Here is an 18432-nt window from a genome sequence, read left to right on the forward strand (position 1 = left end):
TATATACAATATAATATCATTTATCGAAAGGTCCACTGATTAAATATCATTTATGTATTACATAAATATATCATGCTGTATATATAATATATACATATATATAATATATATACACACACATATATATATACACATATATATATACACACATATATATCTGTCTCTTATACACATCTCATTGCCTTGTTTATGTAATTGAACACTTGAAAATGCATAGGAATTGGCTTGATTCTGCCAGAGAAAAATTAAAAATCAATTATTATTATTATTATTACAGAAATACTAGACTATATACTTAAAATATAGAATTAATGCACTATTTAATAACTTAAACATGTCTACTTTGTCTTTGAAGCAATACATCTGAGTATTTCAAGTGTGAATACTTTCCTCATCTTCACCTGATCTTAGCAAATGTTTCATTATCACTTTTTTTTTATAAACAGCAATTTCAATATACAGTATACATATTTTCTCATTTATTACGAAATCATTCCACTTTTCAGTTTTTTAAATGCATAAATTATGTAACTTTTGTAGTTGATATAAAGCTGTCGAAATTATCAAATTTTCTTTAACAAAAAAGTGTTGTATGCCCATATACAGTCATGATGTGCCTATTATGGTCATGATGTGATCACATCATGACCATATTTAGGCATGTCACATGTCTTATAGTCTAGACAGGGGTTTAGATAGTGTAAGGTGCATTTGATGCCTGTAACATATCACCATGTTCATATAAATCCTGGAACACACTGAGATGACAGTCATTTCCATGAGCATGTGATGTGAGAAATGATTGTGGAGTGGATCATTTTCAGCATCAGGCTGCCATCACTGCGTGAAGCAAGTGCTTGCACTGACCACAGAATGCTGTGAGTCAATGCATTGTGTGCCTGGACTAACGCATATTCACAAATTTGTTTTCCATCATATAATAAGTGTGATCTCCACTGCAACACTCATCATTTGTGACCCTCTATGCTCTATAACATTTTCATGAGACTATATAGAGTAGAGTTTCTTTAGGTAGAGACATCGTTTTGGCAATGTGTTGAAATTAAGATCTTAGTATTGAAACTCTGGTATCTCATCCAAATCCCCAATTGTACATTAGGCCTAAAACAATAAATTGTTTGTTTTATAGAAGGCGCAAAAATGTTTTTTTTTTTCTCCTGTCTCCAAAATCAGGGAACAGTTAAACTGCCAAAATTAACAATAAACATATTAAATCCCAATGCTTGCAATTAAGCCTGTCTCACTGTTTGTTTTTGAAAGGGTATTCATCAGACTGAATAAAAATAACCCATAATCAATATTTTGCAATGAATTTAGGCCTAAAATGGTGATACTTCACATCAGACACAAAACTTTCATGTGTAAAATGGAGAAAAATAAAGATCACCTTTTAAAATTTGAACAAAATGTTTTAAATGCCAAAAATGCTGCCCCTATTTTTCCGTCAGCTAAGGGAAAACAAACAATTTTTTTAGGCCTTACTAAAATGTTGCAACAAATCCCAGTATTCATCTGACTCCAAGATACATCATTCATCTGTTTCCATAGTGAACTAGATCCTAAGAAATATATTTCTTCCACCATCTATATGTTCCAAAAATGCATCAGAATCCAATGATACATGTGCTAATGATAATCATCTCTCACGACGCATATCTTTCCTGATCATAAATAACCATAGCTGAATTAAAAAATTTTTTTTTTATGGAAAAAAAAAATCTTTATGAAAGCGGAAAAAAGAATCTTTTTTTACTCACTTGATATTCAAATTGTCACTATGTATATATTTATTGTTCTTGTTGACAATTTTTACATTTGTATTGGTAAGTTATGTTTATTTTAAAAGAAACATTGTCCATCTGTCCATCACTAATATGCAATGGTTCTGAAAGTTACCAACTCAAAAAACTACTTTGTACATATAACAGTCAACTAAAAAAAAAAAACAAGTTTAATATTGTCTATCATGAAAAAAACAACTAGTTAATCTGAGCCTCTTCTTTTAGACTATGGTTGTCATCTTCAACAATATTTTCTTCTCGTGTGTATACAGGCTCTTTGCGTCCCTCAACTACATCAGCGTCTACAGTGACTTTAGTGATGTTAGAACCAGGCACTTCATACATAGCATTCAGTAAAATTTTCTCCTATGGAATGAACATTGAATACATTGTTTAAACATTCAATAAACAGAAGATCATAACAGTATTTATCATCATTTGCATCACCAAGGTCATCTGAATAGCAATTTATTTGCTTTGGCTGACCCTAAAGCTTGGTTTCTATACAATAGCTACACGTTATCACTGACAGGTTTTGGTGATAATGGTTGGTCGGTCGAATCGGGGAGCATTCTTGGTTGTGTTGGGGACTGCTACGCAGTGCGACGATTGCACTAAAAACACAGTAGGGACAGTGCAGCGATTTTATGGAAACCAGGCTTTAAATTCAATTACATTAATTTTTATATTCAAATAAATTAAATTACCCTCAATATCATTATCATCTTCATAATGATTACTATCATCAATGTTATTTTCATCATCATCATCATAATCACCACAATAAACATCATTTATTTCATCACTATCATCTACCCATCCTTTTAATCTATTTCATCATCATCTTTATCCTTGTAGTCATCATCACCATATTTATCTTCCTCATCATCAGTACCACCATCATTAGCATCACCAACATTAATATCATCATTACCACTGAAATCCTCACCATCCTCATCACTGCCCTCACAATCATTATCATCACCACCACCATTACCGTCATCATTCTCATCACAATCCACAGTGTCATCATTCTTGTCACAATGCTGAATGTCATCATTCTCATATCAAAATTCTCAATGTCATCATTCTCATCACAATCCTCAAAGTCATCATTCTCATCACAATCCTCAAAGTTATCATTCTCATCACAATCATCAATGTCACAATCCTCCATGCCATCATTCTTGTTACAATCCTCAATGTTATCATCCTTGTCACAATCCTCAATGTCATCATTCTTACCACAATCCTCAACGTCGTTACAATCCTCAATGTCATTATTTTCGTCACAATCTTCAATGTCATTCTTATCACAATCCTCAATGTCATCATCCTCATCACAATCCTCAAAGTCATCATTCTCATCACAATCTTCAATGTCATTCTTATCACAATCCTCAATGTCATCATTCTTGTCACAATCCTCAATGCCATCATTCTTGTCACAATCCTCAATGTCAGCAAACTTGTCACCATCCTCAATGCCATCATTCTTGTCATCATCCTCAAAATCATCATTCTTGTCACGATTCCCAATGTCATCATTCTTCTCACAATCCTCAATGTCATCATCCTCATCACAATCCTCAAAGTTATCATTCCCATCACAATCCTAAATGTCATCATTCTTGTCACAATTTTCAACGTCATCATCATTCTTGTCACAATCCTCAATGACATCATAATCATTATTGTCATGATCATCATAATAATCATCATCATGATAATCATCATAGGCCTATATTTATTTGGCTAAAAGCATTACTCAATTATTCAACTAATGCATCAAAAGCAATAAAAGCACTTACAATAATTGATCTAAGCCCCCTTGCTCCTGTCTTGCGATCGAGTGCATGTTGAGCAATAGCATTCAATGCCTCAGGTAAAATTTCTAATTTACTCTACAAAATTTTAAAAAATAAACAACAATTGCATTATCTATGTTCGAGCTTTAAAACGGGTGTCACCTCAATTTTGAAAGATAACCAGTGGAATAGCTATGGGCAGTGCAGCCAGTGCAATGCACTGGGGCCCTGGGGCACTGGGGCCAGATTATCAGCTTAAGTTCATTTTTTTGCTTAAGTCAAATTTATCACTATTGCCTTAACTTTAAAAAAACTTCTTAAACTTAAAGTCGATTGTACACATGAACCATCTATTAAGATGATATTTAGGCTAAGATTTTGCTAAGATGGTTTGATAAATCAGCTTAAGATATTTGCTTAGGGACTTCCAAACTTTTTTGACTTAAGACATTTGCTAAGCTGAGATTATTAAACCTCGGGCCAGGGCTATTCATAAATAGACCTAAATATAATAATTTAAAACAATTTCCAACTTAATTTTGAAGAAAAAAAAGGTAAGTTTAGAACAGCTGCTGAGACAGAATATGCCACTCCTAACTAGTTACAAATCCTATTATCATTAGTATTTATTTAATACTAAACCTAGGCCATCAGGAGTACGGGTAAAAGAAGCACTTCTTACAATGAATTTTTGGACAACTGTAAGAAATTCCCCTATCACATCAAAGGCCCAGCAATTAATCTTGCACTGGGGCCCTTTCGCACATATTTACACCGCTGAAGATTGCTTTATTAGCTTTTCACATAATGCCAATTAACATAATTAGAAATAACAATATTCCTATTCTCTGCATTGACCCATACTTGGCTAATAATTAATTAAGGAGAGACTTTTTTTATTCCTAGTTTCGCATACTTATTTTTTTAAAGATCATCGGAGGAGGGCAGAATAAAAACAGAAATAAAATTTATTAAAACATCCAGACGGAGGAGAAAATAAAAATAAAATTTTATTGGTAAATGTAAAATGGGAAGGTTAAATGCTTCTTTGGAGATTTCAAGGCAGCGGAGTGGGTAATAAAAATAAAGAAAAACTTTTATTTTTTTCCTGAAATTTCCATCTTTTCGTGGCGATGGGTGCACTAATTGGCCAAAAATAAAATTTTATTTTTATTCAAAATCATCAACATTTGTGTTAGGCAGGTTTGCCAAACAAGGTATAAAAAAAGCCTCGCCTAAGGAGTACTGAAACTGAAACTGTCTGTAAACCAGTAAAACATTCTAAGTTAAAATAGCAGTTAAAAACCTTCTTGATCATGTTAAATAAAACTCTATCCACTACAGACTATCAAATTCTATGGGATGTGCCTATATATGGGCATAATGATGTCATATTACATCCAAATATGAGCATATCACATTTGTCACATGGAATTTGATATTGTGGATAGAGCTATGCAATGTTTCAAGAGAATTCTTTAAGATTTTCCAACAGATATCTTTAACAGGTGTAAAAATATTGTGTGGAAAATCTAAATACTCACATTATCCATTCCAAAAAGGTATTTAAACTGAGGCACAATTGCATTACATGGCTCTGTCAAAATCCGTACAAGCATTTCCTCGTTAAGTGATGTTAAGCTAACGTTGATTGGAAACCGTCCCACAAATTCAGGAATCATGCCAAACTCAATGAGGTCCCGTGCTTCCACTAACTTTAATATAGCGTCTTTCTCTGCGTCATCCTCTTTGGTGCTCTCACCTTCTCCGAAGTGAGTGAGGTCAGCAATTGTAGCTGCCCTTCGACCTTGACTGGCACTGACTGGTGCTCCAAATCCTAGGTACTGAGAAAGCATATGAACATTTTTTCCATTGTATATTCACAATCAGTTATGAGTTTTAATAAATACTACAGTAATACTAATTATAACTTAATTAGTAACTACTGTAATTTCTACAGTTGAACTTGCCTAAGTCGAATCCAAAATGCCATTGAAATATTGTTCGACTTAGATAAAATTTGACTTACAGATTGTTATTAATGGAAAACAAAACAATTTGACATGTAAAATTAGATCGACTTAAAAAAATTATTCGACTTGGGCAAAGTCGACTTAGGTAAGTTCAACTGTATATTTATTTGATTATTTTTACTTGTTTTAAATAAAATGCAATCATAAAATTAACAATATATTTAGAGAGTGTGTAGATAATAATTAGAAAATTTACCTTTTCACTCTTTCTTCTACTAACTAGCCTATCCAAACCGTTGAAGGCCCCAGAAGCAACAAACAGAATGTTAGTTGTATCCACCGGTACGCTCTCTCCCCGTAGTTTACGTGAGCTTCGTTCGGGTACGTTAACAATTGTCCCTTCTAGCATCTTCAGCAGCCCTTGTTGGACACCCTCACCTCCTACATCTCGCAACTGATGGATGCCTGGCACACTGCCAATTTTGTCTACTTCGTCTAAGAAGACAATACCTATGGAGGAAAGAAATAATAATAGAAAGTATAAAAATACATTCTTTAAAAAATAAAAAAAACCCCAATACCTTTAGCCCTGTCCAGACTACAAATTTTGTTTGATAAAAACATGCGACATGAATTACAACAAAATTTTGTGCGCTCCACTGTGGACTGTGAGTCAAGCACGCAATTGATTTGGAACAGTTCATTTATAATTTAGGGTGTTTCCACAGATGACAAATTAAACAAGTACAGTAACAACTTTATAAGGTATTTCATTCAAATTTCAATACAAATGTATAATATTTTTTATCAAAGTACTTTATCAACAAGTCTAGCACACATTGTACCTTTTCCATCACAATCATACCTACCACATTAGAAAACGGAATCATACAGCTCACGCCGGCTGCGACACGCGAACAGCTAAAAAAACTATGGTGTACTGCTTGTACCTAAACACTATAAATCTTTACTGCTTAAGACTTACATCATAAGAATCTGTATAATTTTCTCTAGCCTATGATCATAATCTTAGTGTTTAAAAATACAGATAATGTAGCAATTTTGCCTGGTATTTAAGAGAGCGCTGTATCCATGTGAGCATCAATGATTATATGCTTGTAATGTGTAAGCGTCTAGGGAGAAGTTTTCAATGGACTTCATAAATCTGATTGGTCCGATGAAACTAATGAACCAATCAAATTCATGTTTAGATATGATTTAGAAGTCAAATGATGCTTTCGAATGGAGTTTTCCCAATGAAAATCGACTAACTATTTTCGACTGTAGAGGGATTTATATTAAAGACAGCCAGGCGATTTCGGCCAAATTTACTGTCTTCAGGCCCCTAGGTTGACAAAAAACATGAGTGTGTCTGATTTAAATCAAAAGTCTAATAAATGTGTTTTGAATACAATTATAATTTTATAATGGTTGTAAAGATCATTAAATTCCAATTCGTTTTACAAGAAAATGTTTTAGATGTATTTGAAGATGTTCTCTGGCGTGTTATCAAATTTTAGCACAAAATGTTATCATAACGGTCTAAATATGGTCATGAGGACAACACATCATGACCATATATAGGCACATCTTGGCTATATATGGACATACAGCAGTTTTTGTCAAAGAAAACTTGATAGCCTGGAAAAAGCCTAACAAAGAAAATACTGGAACTGTGGGATGGTAGATATGTTGTCTATTTGGAGTTAATAAACTTGAAATTTATATTATTTATCAAATTAACAATCCAATAATACTCAATAATTAATTAATAAATAAATTTATATATAATACAAGGTCATCAAAATTGCCATGACAGACCTCGTTACCTGACTTTTGTTGTGACCTTGTCAAATGGTTAGGCGCGATCTACAAATTATCCCCAACGACAGAAACGGGTTAAACACGTTTACTATTGTTATATGACAAGCTCCCAAACGCGTCTGTGAAATGCCGTTTGGAAGCTTGTCGTTCGAGCCGTTTATTCCGTTTGGAAGTTAACTCCTCCCCTTTTCATATGGCTGACTGCTCGTGAATGGCAAAATGTTAAACGCGTTCAGCNCACATCATGACCATATATAGGCACATCTTGGCTATATATGGACATACAGCAGTTTTTGTCAAAGAAAACTTGATAGCCTGGAAAAAGCCTAACAAAGAAAATACTGGAACTGTGGGATGGTAGATATGTTGTCTATTTGGAGTTAATAAACTTGAAATTTATATTATTTATCAAATTAACAATCCAATAATACTCAATAATTAATTAATAAATAAATTTATATATAATACAAGGTCATCAAAATTGTCATGACAGACCATGTTACCTGACTTTTGATGTGACCTTGTCAAATGGTTATGTAAAAAAATTTCCTTGTTTCAGAATTCTTACCTTGTTGAGCTTTTTCTACATTGTAGTTGGCATCTATGAGGAGTTTGCCAATAACAGATTCAATATCTTCACCCACATATCCAGCCTGAGTCAAGGTTGTGCAATCACAGATAGCAAAGGGTACATCCAGGCACTGTGCAATAGTTTGAGCCAACAGTGTTTTACCTGCACGTAAAAATATTAACACTAACTTATACTAGAAAACCCACTTGCTGTAGCATCAAATTAAGATTCACTAACAGACCCCCCAACCTTTATAAACTAAGTGTGTCTCAGGATTATGAATTGGCGCTGTTGTCAATCTTGAGAAAGTATCCTGATATATATAGAATATAGCGCAAAGAGAAGAGCTATTGCTTCCACTCAGTCCTGTTGACAATCTTTTTTCTCAAATCTTAAAACAAGTTCCACTACCCTAGTCGTGTTATAAGAATTAGTTAATAAAGCATACTTGGAACCTACAAAAAACAGTAGCCAAATACAGGTTCCCTTGGGGGAAAATCTGGGGCAACAGTTCAAAAAGGTTTGTAACTAAAGTTAATTTTAAGAATGACATCTGTTGTGACTGCTGATCTAATATGTGGTACGGTCAAGTCAAATCAGTCGCTTGTCGGAGATCGCCAAATGAAATAATGTCAGATTGGTCACTCACATAATGACAGAATACTAAGCATGCACACAGTTACGATTTGACCCCACAATGCCACAGTAAAATCGAAACATGGTGTCATTGGAGCAAAGCTAAGCCTAGTTGTTCTTATTTTTGTACAGTTTTCATTCATTATATTACCAACAAATCAGTGAATAATGATTCAATAATATTTTATAGTTTTAAAACCTTAAGCAACGCTAACTTCCCAATGTTAGGCATAGGTTTTAGCTGAGCATAGACTGCTATCGAGCATCGCTAACCGGCATACAAATGTATCACCAATGATTTTGGCTGAATTCAAACTCAAATAATTTCCAAACCTACAAACGAAAATCTGGGTGTTGTTAGAAAAATGTATTTACAGTGTCAGTGTTTTACTTGGGCGATATTTCAAGAACGCTGTATAACGCTATCACCCTGGGTTGGGGGGTTCAGCTATGCCCATGGAACAAGTAACGTCTCCGCGCTGTCGGCGTCTCTGCACGTCTGTAAACTTTGAATGTGAATTTCTCAAAAACGTGTTTACGGTTTCTCCCAAACAATTCTATAACTTTATAATGAAAAGTCGGATTGTGAAAATGTTTTCACCATTGTAAAGAGAATACCGTATTAAATAATAATGTATTATCTCAAAATCCGAAATTCCGACAAGCAACTGATTTGGCTTGACCACGCCCTGTATATTTACATACAAATAAAATAATATTTCAGACATATTAATCCAAATAAAAAATATAATATTAATTATTTCAATAAAAATGTATAGTTTGCAGAAAACAATGATATAATCTTACCACAACCAGTTGGTCCCAGCATCAGTATGTTACTCTTCTCCAGTTTTAATTCATGTTCTTTTACATCTAATACTGTACTTCCTCTTTTCTTATCATCTTCTGTCTGATTGGCTTGTTGGCCTACAGACGAGGATGCTCCAAGAGCGTTGCCATGGCTTGTTATACCTGCTATCTGAAGAAGTTCTTCAGGGAAAATTAGGAATTCATAATGTTAAAACCATTTAAATATAAATTGTTTAAATGTCAATGATAAAAATAATAGTAGTAATAGACTTATATAGTGCTTCATATCAACAAGGTCCTCTAAGCGCTTCACATTATTACCCCTATACACTGGATAGAGCACATATGGAACACATACTCAGCTCCCTGGGGCGAATTCTATAATGTTATAGCTGTATTTAAGAGCATTACTGGAAAGGTTCTTAAGAATATATTGCAGATGAAGAAGGATGACACTACCTCTAGGTGAATATGCAGTAGATTGTGCCTTGTTCTCAGCCTGCTCTGATGCTGGCCGTGAGGGCGCTACAGGGATATTATTGTGAATCCTCTTGTAATGGTTGTACACAGCCACAGACAGTACTTTTTTGGCATGTTCTTGTCCAATGACGTGTTTATCAAGAAAGGAGTATATCTATATAAATAAACAAATACACTGTATATGAAATATGAATAGTAATAATCAAACATTATTAACTTTTCATTATATGCATTATTACCACTGTTTATTATCATTGGATGTTGTAAAACAATGAAAAAATGCCATTGATCACAGTATACTTTCTCATAGAAATTATGATCAATAGATAAGATAATGAAAAGGAAAAATATTTCAAGGGTTAGGAAGTGAAGTAAATAAAGTCATGAATGAAACTGAATAATACAGAATAAAACTCACTTTTTTTGGAGGGGGTGGTGGGGATCTCTCCGTTTTCACCTGTGCAGCATTCTCTTTAATTGTCTTTTTTGTGTCTGTCTCTGACAGAACCACAAAAAAATGATGACATTTTTCACACTTAACGAACCGTGTTGATGCTGGAAAAATAAGTATGAAAATATCATACATGCGCAGATTTTTAAACAAATATAAGTAACCTACAAGACTAAGACCATCTTACGCAGTAATTCAAGCCCGTAGCCTGCATCTACATAAGAGGTTCGGAGCATTGTGTTAAGGGACATCACTTAAGAGCCAAATGGGGTTCAGTGGCTTAAAGTATACTTCTTACAGTATTGTACAGTAATTATCCTACAAAAGCAATTTTTAATGTGAAGGACAGAGGAAAAAAGACATCCACTGGGTATAGAGGGAAGGATATTTTTGGTGTTTATGAGCTATGGAAATTGAGAGGCTAACTATTATATAGTAGAATGGACTGTTTCAATTACATTTCAACTTTACACACCCAATAATCAGACATATAAACAAGAGTTACTGGACTACGAATTCTTTCTCCTTATCTATTTAATTAGGTTTGAAATTCCATGTTACAATAATACCATTATCAAAAATGCTCTTCACAACATATAGGTCAACCTCCCATAACAGTGTATGTTCAAAAACAGAAAGCTCCAACAAGGAGATAACAAATCTAAAGTCAAGTACTTACAAACAAAAGTTTCGACATGAGTACAGGGATCTCCACACTTAGGACAGCAAAGTTGTCCCGACTTCCCTCCATCGCCACTGCTGCTGCTGCTACCACGGACACGCTTGCCACCACTAGCTGATGCGCTACTTTCCCCCTTTGTTCCACCGTCTTTACTACATAAGTACTGTACAGATGTTCCTAGGGATCTACTCGTGGTTAAAACTTTAGAGTTGATTGGTAATAAATTACATGAAGAATACATAATGCAGTTTGAACCTATAGGGAAAAGAAACACATTAAAAGACATTCTTTTAATTTAGTAATTACAGTATTCATCATTATCATCTTTTAAAGTCTGTTTCCCTGCACACTGGGAGGGCTAGACTGTTGAAAGGTTGTACAGTTAGCTGTAAGGTGGGTGTATCCTGCAAGACCAGGCGGTGCGATCAACGGCAACTTCTGGATTGAGGTTTAATCTGCAGAGGTCCCCTCGCAACATCATAACATGACTTAAATGGAAGACCTCATGGACAGGTCAAATACATAAAATCATAAATTATAATACATTAAGTGATGGTCTTTACCATAATACCTTAATTGATAAATCTATTAAATGCATGTATATTTTTTTCAACTGTAATGAAGGTGATCCTTGAAGTGCTGACTTAAAGGGCCTACACAAAAATAACTATCAATTAGAAAATGTATACAATTTCTTTTAATGCAATGTGCAGGAGAAAGTTAAAGTTTAATTTAAAAGTTGCATATTATTCAGAAATTGTACTAATAATAACATCAACAAGTCTCTATATTCTTAATGGCATCCTGTAATAACATGGAATTATGAAAGAGAATGCACAATAGATTATCCTCCCACAAACATTCTTTACTTACGTATTGATTCATTTGCTTAATAATGTACATAAAACACCTATCACATATCTATATTTAATATGTCCAGTGAAGTCCAAAGTGCCAAGGACACTAAAATCAAACATGATTTCTCAAGCTTGAAAATAACTAGATTTACACACTTTGCATTCTCAGGATAGTAGCTATAGAAAATAAAGGGTGGGTGGTACACATTTTAAAGGTGGGTATATGATAACATTGGTAAAATCTAAATAATAGAGTGAATTTGAACTATGGGCAAGGGTGTTAATAAATGTGGGCGTAGGGCCATGAAATTAGCTTTAAGGTTGGGTGGCCCAGCCCAACTCCGCCCACAATAACTACATCCCTGCATTCTGTAAATTTAATGTTTCACCATAATGTACTTAGTATAAAGTTAAGAAAACAGTACAGTAACAGTACATCTTTATTGGAAAATTAAGTTGTAAGAGGCAACATGAAAATGCCGAATGAATATGACGTAGGGGTAGTATCCCAGATATTGAGAAATACAATTGGGAGTTGTAGATAGTTAAATATATCTTCTCTGTGTGTTTTGATGAAATTTGACATGCCTATGTTTTAGAATTTTCAAAAAGTGTCAATGTCAAATGACTAAAGATACAGGATGATTAGAAAGTAACTAAAACATGTTTACAATCAATCAATAACATGCTGACTATATAAATATAGCATGAAACAAAAAAATCATACAAGAATCAATAACATTACTACAGAATACAACAATTTTATAACTCTTACTTACCAATAGGTTTTGTGCGTCGTACACGCATAAGAATTGACTTGGCAGTGGTCAGTCTTACTTTGTTATATGTGTGGGACATTGTGAGCTACAGTACAGTATACTACTGTATTGACTACTGCTGGACACAAAGTAAAAGTTAAAATTGTTGAAATGCAAAGAGAAACTGGTTTCTTTTTAGGTATGGAAGTTGTTCCTTTTACAATCTGAGATGTAGTATACCAAATTAAGGGAGAAATTTCCTTGTTTTCACCTGTAAAAAAAACAGAGTCAAAAAATTACTTCCTATCAATTGCAATTCATTTGTCTAAAAAACTTAGGCATTTGCCTTCCTATATCGCTCAATATAAACAATGTAGTACTATGTATTAGTTACAATTCTATACCTGCCAACTTTATGGAAGCACAAGTCAAATAAAATTAAAATGTTAAATGTAGCACCCTCTCTGTATTAATCATGAAAATGAGAGTTAAAAAATTGTAGTGAAACTGCTATGGATTACACAGGGTTTGTACAGTTGTTCTAAACAGGCAAATTTCCAGGACAATTCCACGACATTCCAGGTCAAATTTTTCCAAATTTCAAGGACACATTATACCGCTTAATTAACAGTAAAATATTAGCGATTTTCGACTGAATAATAAACGTACGCTATCCTAATGTTAAATACATGTTAGTTGAGTGCACATTAAGTTTCATCTAACTCTAATTCAGAGGAGATGGATCTGTCTTTATTTCTCACAATTGTGGGAAATTCTGTATTTCTCGCATATGTAAAAACTTGTTGGTAAGCAAAGGAATTGGGGAAGGACCAGTAAAGCATTGAGGTAATATATTTCCTCTATTTGGTAAAGTATAGCAGGAATAATCGCCTACAGTTGAACTGGAGTAGAATTCTCTCCTGTGTAATACATTTAATGTGTTGTCAAGGAGAGAATGTGTGTACAACAATGCCCTATCTTACCGCTTAAAGGCGGTGGAGTTCAGGCCCGTCCAGGGTTGTTGTGCACCGAATGAGAATGTAACTGTCTCAGCTGTAGCCATGTTTATAAATGTTTAAACTTGTATAAACTAATGATGTACTGTATTATTAATTAATTTAATTAATGGTCATGCTAATGCTCTACATATCATCATACTATAAAACTGTGTTATTATTTATTATTATTGATATAAGATCTATTATTATTAGGCCTTAGTTGTTAATTTTATCTCTGTATTTGGTCATTTATAATGCTGTAGGCCTACACATATAATTTACTATACATCAAATGTTATTAACATACAGCAAAGTTCTCACCATCCTACGGGCACTGATAGGCTGCCTACCGGCATTTTTGCTTCTATGATTTTGTAGACTTTAGAAACATTAACAAAATACCTCACTCTAAAATCAAGAACTTTTAACTGTAATCAACCTTTAAACATATGAAAATAACTGTTGAAGTACATGTTCCCATGGTTATGTCAATTGTTAATTAATTGTCTTGCAATAGATAGGGCCAAAACATGCCCATTCGTGTAGACCAAGTGTGCACGTCTGGAGACGGATGAATTACCCAAAGCAAATTCACCCGGCAGGTAGTACTGAGCATGTGCGACAAGACCTGTTCAACCGATTGAAGCTTAATTTTGAATATTACTGTTTATAACACACAACAGAAAGGAAACACATTTAACAGATATCAACAAAGTTAATGAATGAATGATTATCAATGTCTGAATTAAAATTACATGCAAACATAATTAATATACAAAATTAAGTAAGAACTGCTTCAAATACTAAAATAGAGGCAAGAAATTCCATTCACTAAATCGTACAAGTTTGTCTGTAACCAGGCCTATATATCCATTTTTGAGATATCCTCCACGTAATTAAAAGTAGATATATTTACGTCGCTGTAAACAAATCAGTAAATGATATATTTACGTAAATGAAACAACGCATGCGCAGTCATACTTTAATAAAATAGCATTATCGGTCACGTAAATTTATCGATTCTCTCTAAATGTACGTTAACGCAGAGTTCAACTTTTAGACCCCAAATTAGCATTGACCTTTCGTTGAGGCCCCTTTTTTGGCAAGTTAAATTTATGAATGTACTGTACCATGAATCCACGGTGCACAAAAATTAAATCTTTAAACGTGGACATGTTTATTATAGTCATGTTAAAATACATTAACTTGACACAACAATTTTTCTTGCACAAACAAATGGTTTCTACTCTTTAAAAAGCTATTGAACAACTGTCACGATCGAATCGACGTGTGTAAATGTTTTTGAATGAAAACATTAATGTTATTTAATTTGTGATGATTGATTATTGTATAACAATACAGGTAGGCCTAGAAGAATATCAACTTGATTTTGTGGTATTTGAGTTTTAGCAAGGAAACCTCGTGTAGGCTTAGGCCTTATATTTAGGTCAGGTGTGTTCATTCAACAACTGACTGAGTAAAATGAACATAACATTTCCAGCTCATAATATCACTTTTATTTGAAAAGTTAACACTTTAATAATTTATTTAGTGATTAAACTACATACTGTAGTTACTGTGGTGGACGAGAGTTGCTGGTACCGGGTAACACAGACACGAAGGGACCCTTAGGGGCGGAGAAAGTCATTGATTGACTTCAGCTAGTCCACATATCAAGCGCCCTGAGCATCTTACATTACAGTAGATGGATATGTGCACTATATAAAACTACACTATTATTATTATTATTATTATACTGTGCTGTTGTAGAAAATTAAATTACCTTTAATAAAAAATAAAAAACAAAATTATAAATTAATGCCGTGGTGAACTTGGGGGAATCACCGCAGGTTAAGAGGCCACGCTAATGTTGAAATGCAAGTTTATTAAAGTATGACTGCGCATGCATTATTATTTAATGTAAATATATCGTTTACTGATTTGTTTACAGCGACGTAAATATATCCACTTCCTAATTAAAAACATTACAGTATGGGCTAGGTCTAGGAGGAAGCCTAGCTTCGCTATGTAGTAGAAGCTAGGCCTAGACTTAATGAGGCTAAATTTGCCAAGCCTTGCACTTGTTAATCGGTCTAATCCAATAACTAGGTTAGCCCGTGGCTAGCGACATAATTAGGCCTAGGCATAGCTAGGCTAGCTAGCACTCTAGCCCTAGGAGGGGGCCTAGCCTAGCCTAGGCCTAGCTAGCTAGGCCTAGAGGCTCACACCCGATTTCTTTCTTTAAAAACTCGCTAGTAATAATGTCGAATAACTTCGATACATACTATTTACATGTAATGATTCTCTCCTGATGCTTTAGCAATAATGTGCCCAGCATATATTGTACTAAATAAATAATCTCTATTCTATAAAGTACAAGGTCACCACTTTCTGTTTCTTTCAGGATATTGTTTTCATTTCCATACAACACATAAGTTCCCTTGTGACTCGTCGATCTTCGTGTTTTGATGGGTACGTTTGTGATGACGTAATGCAGTCATTCTTAAAATTATTTTGTACAACAGTCAACTTTAAAATTTATTCTATATTAATATTAGTATTTAAGCAGCAAAATAATAACTTAAACAAAAAATTATAATTTAAATTATTAATGCTTTTAAATTAAAAGACAAAAAACAACATATTCATAAAAATTGTTACTCTGATCTTTCGGACTCGCAGAAGTAAAGGTCATTTTCCGAATTAAAATGGCTGCGCCCAGTGTTTTGTAGTTTTATTATATTTTTAGGTTAGTTATGTGTATCTGGATTAATTGAAAACGTTTAATATTATAGTATATTTATAGATATATAGGTGCAATACAGGATATGTTTTCGTTAAAGATCTATAACGTTTTGCAAAGCTAGGCCTAGGCCTTCCCGTAGTTTAGGCTAGGCTAGGCTCCCATTTGTTAAGAAACGGGAGAATACTTTACTCAACTCAGGGAGTTGTTATTTGAACTCCCTGGTTATAGTAACAACTCCCTGCTACTAGTTAGTGGTGCACGTGTTGGTTTAGTTGATAATATGTTAATGTCTTTCAATGAAAGAAATAAAAAACAAACTAGCCTAAATCCTTTCCGAACCACTGGGGCTCAAGTGTTGGAGCTTATCCACAGTTTCTGTAGTGTGAAACAAGGACTAGGGCCTAGTGTCCTTGGACGGGACACTAGTCCGTCGCAGGTTAGTCCCCAGCAGTTTGCTGGTACCCATTGATACAAATGTAGCTAAAGTGCCTTGCCCAAGGACACAAGCGAATCTGCACAGCGGAGACTCCGACCTTACGATTGAAAGCCCAAATGTCAACCGCTGCGCCAAACTGCCACTTCAATGAAAGAAGGCTAATGTTAATTATAATATATTCTGTATTAGCAAACTTTTAGTCATTTATACTAATAATATTATTACCTGAAAAAAATATTTTGTATCTCAATTTATACATATTTTATATATTGTACAGTATTTTTTTTATATATTTGAAATAAAAGTGATCTTGAAAACAAATTCGTTAACATTTATTTCCTCCATTGACATGCGTTACAATAAATAGAGAATGAAAAAAGAATAAGTTATGAAAACATAAAAAAAGGCTCGGTCCCGAGAAGAAAAATCTTGTGTTGGGCAAGCCTGAAGAAAACCATTGGATATTTATAACTAAATTAATAATACTGTATATACATAAGAATAGGAACAATAAACATTCATCATAAAAATATAAAAAAAACTAAAATCTGTATAATTAAATTACATAAGAAAAGTAAGTCATAACTTTAATGATCGAAGTAAATAAAATGTGAAACACAAATAAATAAGTAATCACATGTCTATGATTATAGCAGCACACATCGAGAGACGACCGATATTCTAAATCATAGGCCTAGTAATTTGAAAATAAGTGATTTTTAAGCTTTGAGGAAAATGATTTTAAAAAACGGAATTTATGATTGTGGGTGGTATAATGTTAATGAAAGAGGGACCTGAGTAGGCCTATCTTAATACAGTATTGTGTCGAAAGCAGTTTGTATTAGGAATGGGTAGGCCTAAATAAATTCTAGTTGATCGTGTACAATAATTGTGAATAGTGTGATTGTGAATAAATATATCGTGAAGAAGAGTGTGCGCATGCAGAATACATAATGAGCCTTGGAATAAATTTCTTTGAGTAGGTTTAAGTTTGAGAATAGAGGGGATGAATGTGACCATGGTAGAGAGCCAGATAAAATAATAATGCATTGACCCAAACAACGTTGCAATAGCTAAATTTAAGGAAGGATGAAGGAACAACAGGGAATACTGTGGGCCTACGAAGAATATTGAGAGCCGGTAAAAATGTAGATAACCTGTAAATGATGCCTAGGCGAAGATTTTGATTTTTCGAGTTCGTTACGACGTGGGTTTTCCATGACAAACAACTGTCAATTTGTACTACAACAAGGAATTTTGCGGATTTAACAGAGGGTATTTCGTGGCCATCTATTTGGATCATATAGGCTGAAGTGTCAATAGTTATTAGTTTGTGGGGTTCCAAACAAGATGAAGCTACATTTATTATGATTTAGTGCTCAGTTTGTTTGCAGCGAAGTATTGTGGCATGCGAATGAGATTAAAATTAACAGTATCAAATAACGTTTGGATATTATACTTGGTACATTTGATACAGTTAGAAAGATAAATTTTGAAAAGGCTATGCGCAGGTCCGCAGATTCCATAGTGGGATAAATTATATAAAAGAATGCTGTGGTCAATGGTGTGGAAAAGCCTTAGAAAGATCAATAAAAATGCC

The 18432-nt window shown here is 33.8% G+C and overlaps 1 protein-coding gene across 1 annotated transcript; it reads right to left on the bottom strand.

The window, feature by feature from the left end:
- Window positions 1-198: 198 nt before the first annotated feature.
- LOC117110269 (ATP-dependent Clp protease ATP-binding subunit clpX-like, mitochondrial) lies at window positions 199-16125 on the bottom strand. Its single transcript, XM_033252906.1, has 11 exons — window positions 15936-16125; window positions 12674-12923; window positions 11035-11292; window positions 10323-10459; window positions 9884-10058; window positions 9422-9604; window positions 7976-8140; window positions 5840-6093; window positions 5155-5454; window positions 3614-3706; window positions 199-2168 (listed from the first exon to the last, which is right to left on the bottom strand). Exons 2-11 carry the CDS (start codon window positions 12750-12752, stop codon window positions 2001-2003), a joined length of 1812 nt encoding a protein of 603 aa, XP_033108797.1. The 5' UTR covers window positions 12753-12923; window positions 15936-16125; the 3' UTR covers window positions 199-2000.
- Between the last annotated feature and the right edge of the window lie 2307 nt (window positions 16126-18432).

This window comes from Anneissia japonica, unplaced genomic scaffold, assembly GCF_011630105.1.
Source record: "Anneissia japonica isolate Jap-2015-1 unplaced genomic scaffold, ASM1163010v1 scaffold673_len1821605_cov196, whole genome shotgun sequence".
Classification (NCBI taxonomy): domain Eukaryota; kingdom Metazoa; phylum Echinodermata; class Crinoidea; order Comatulida; family Comatulidae; genus Anneissia; species Anneissia japonica.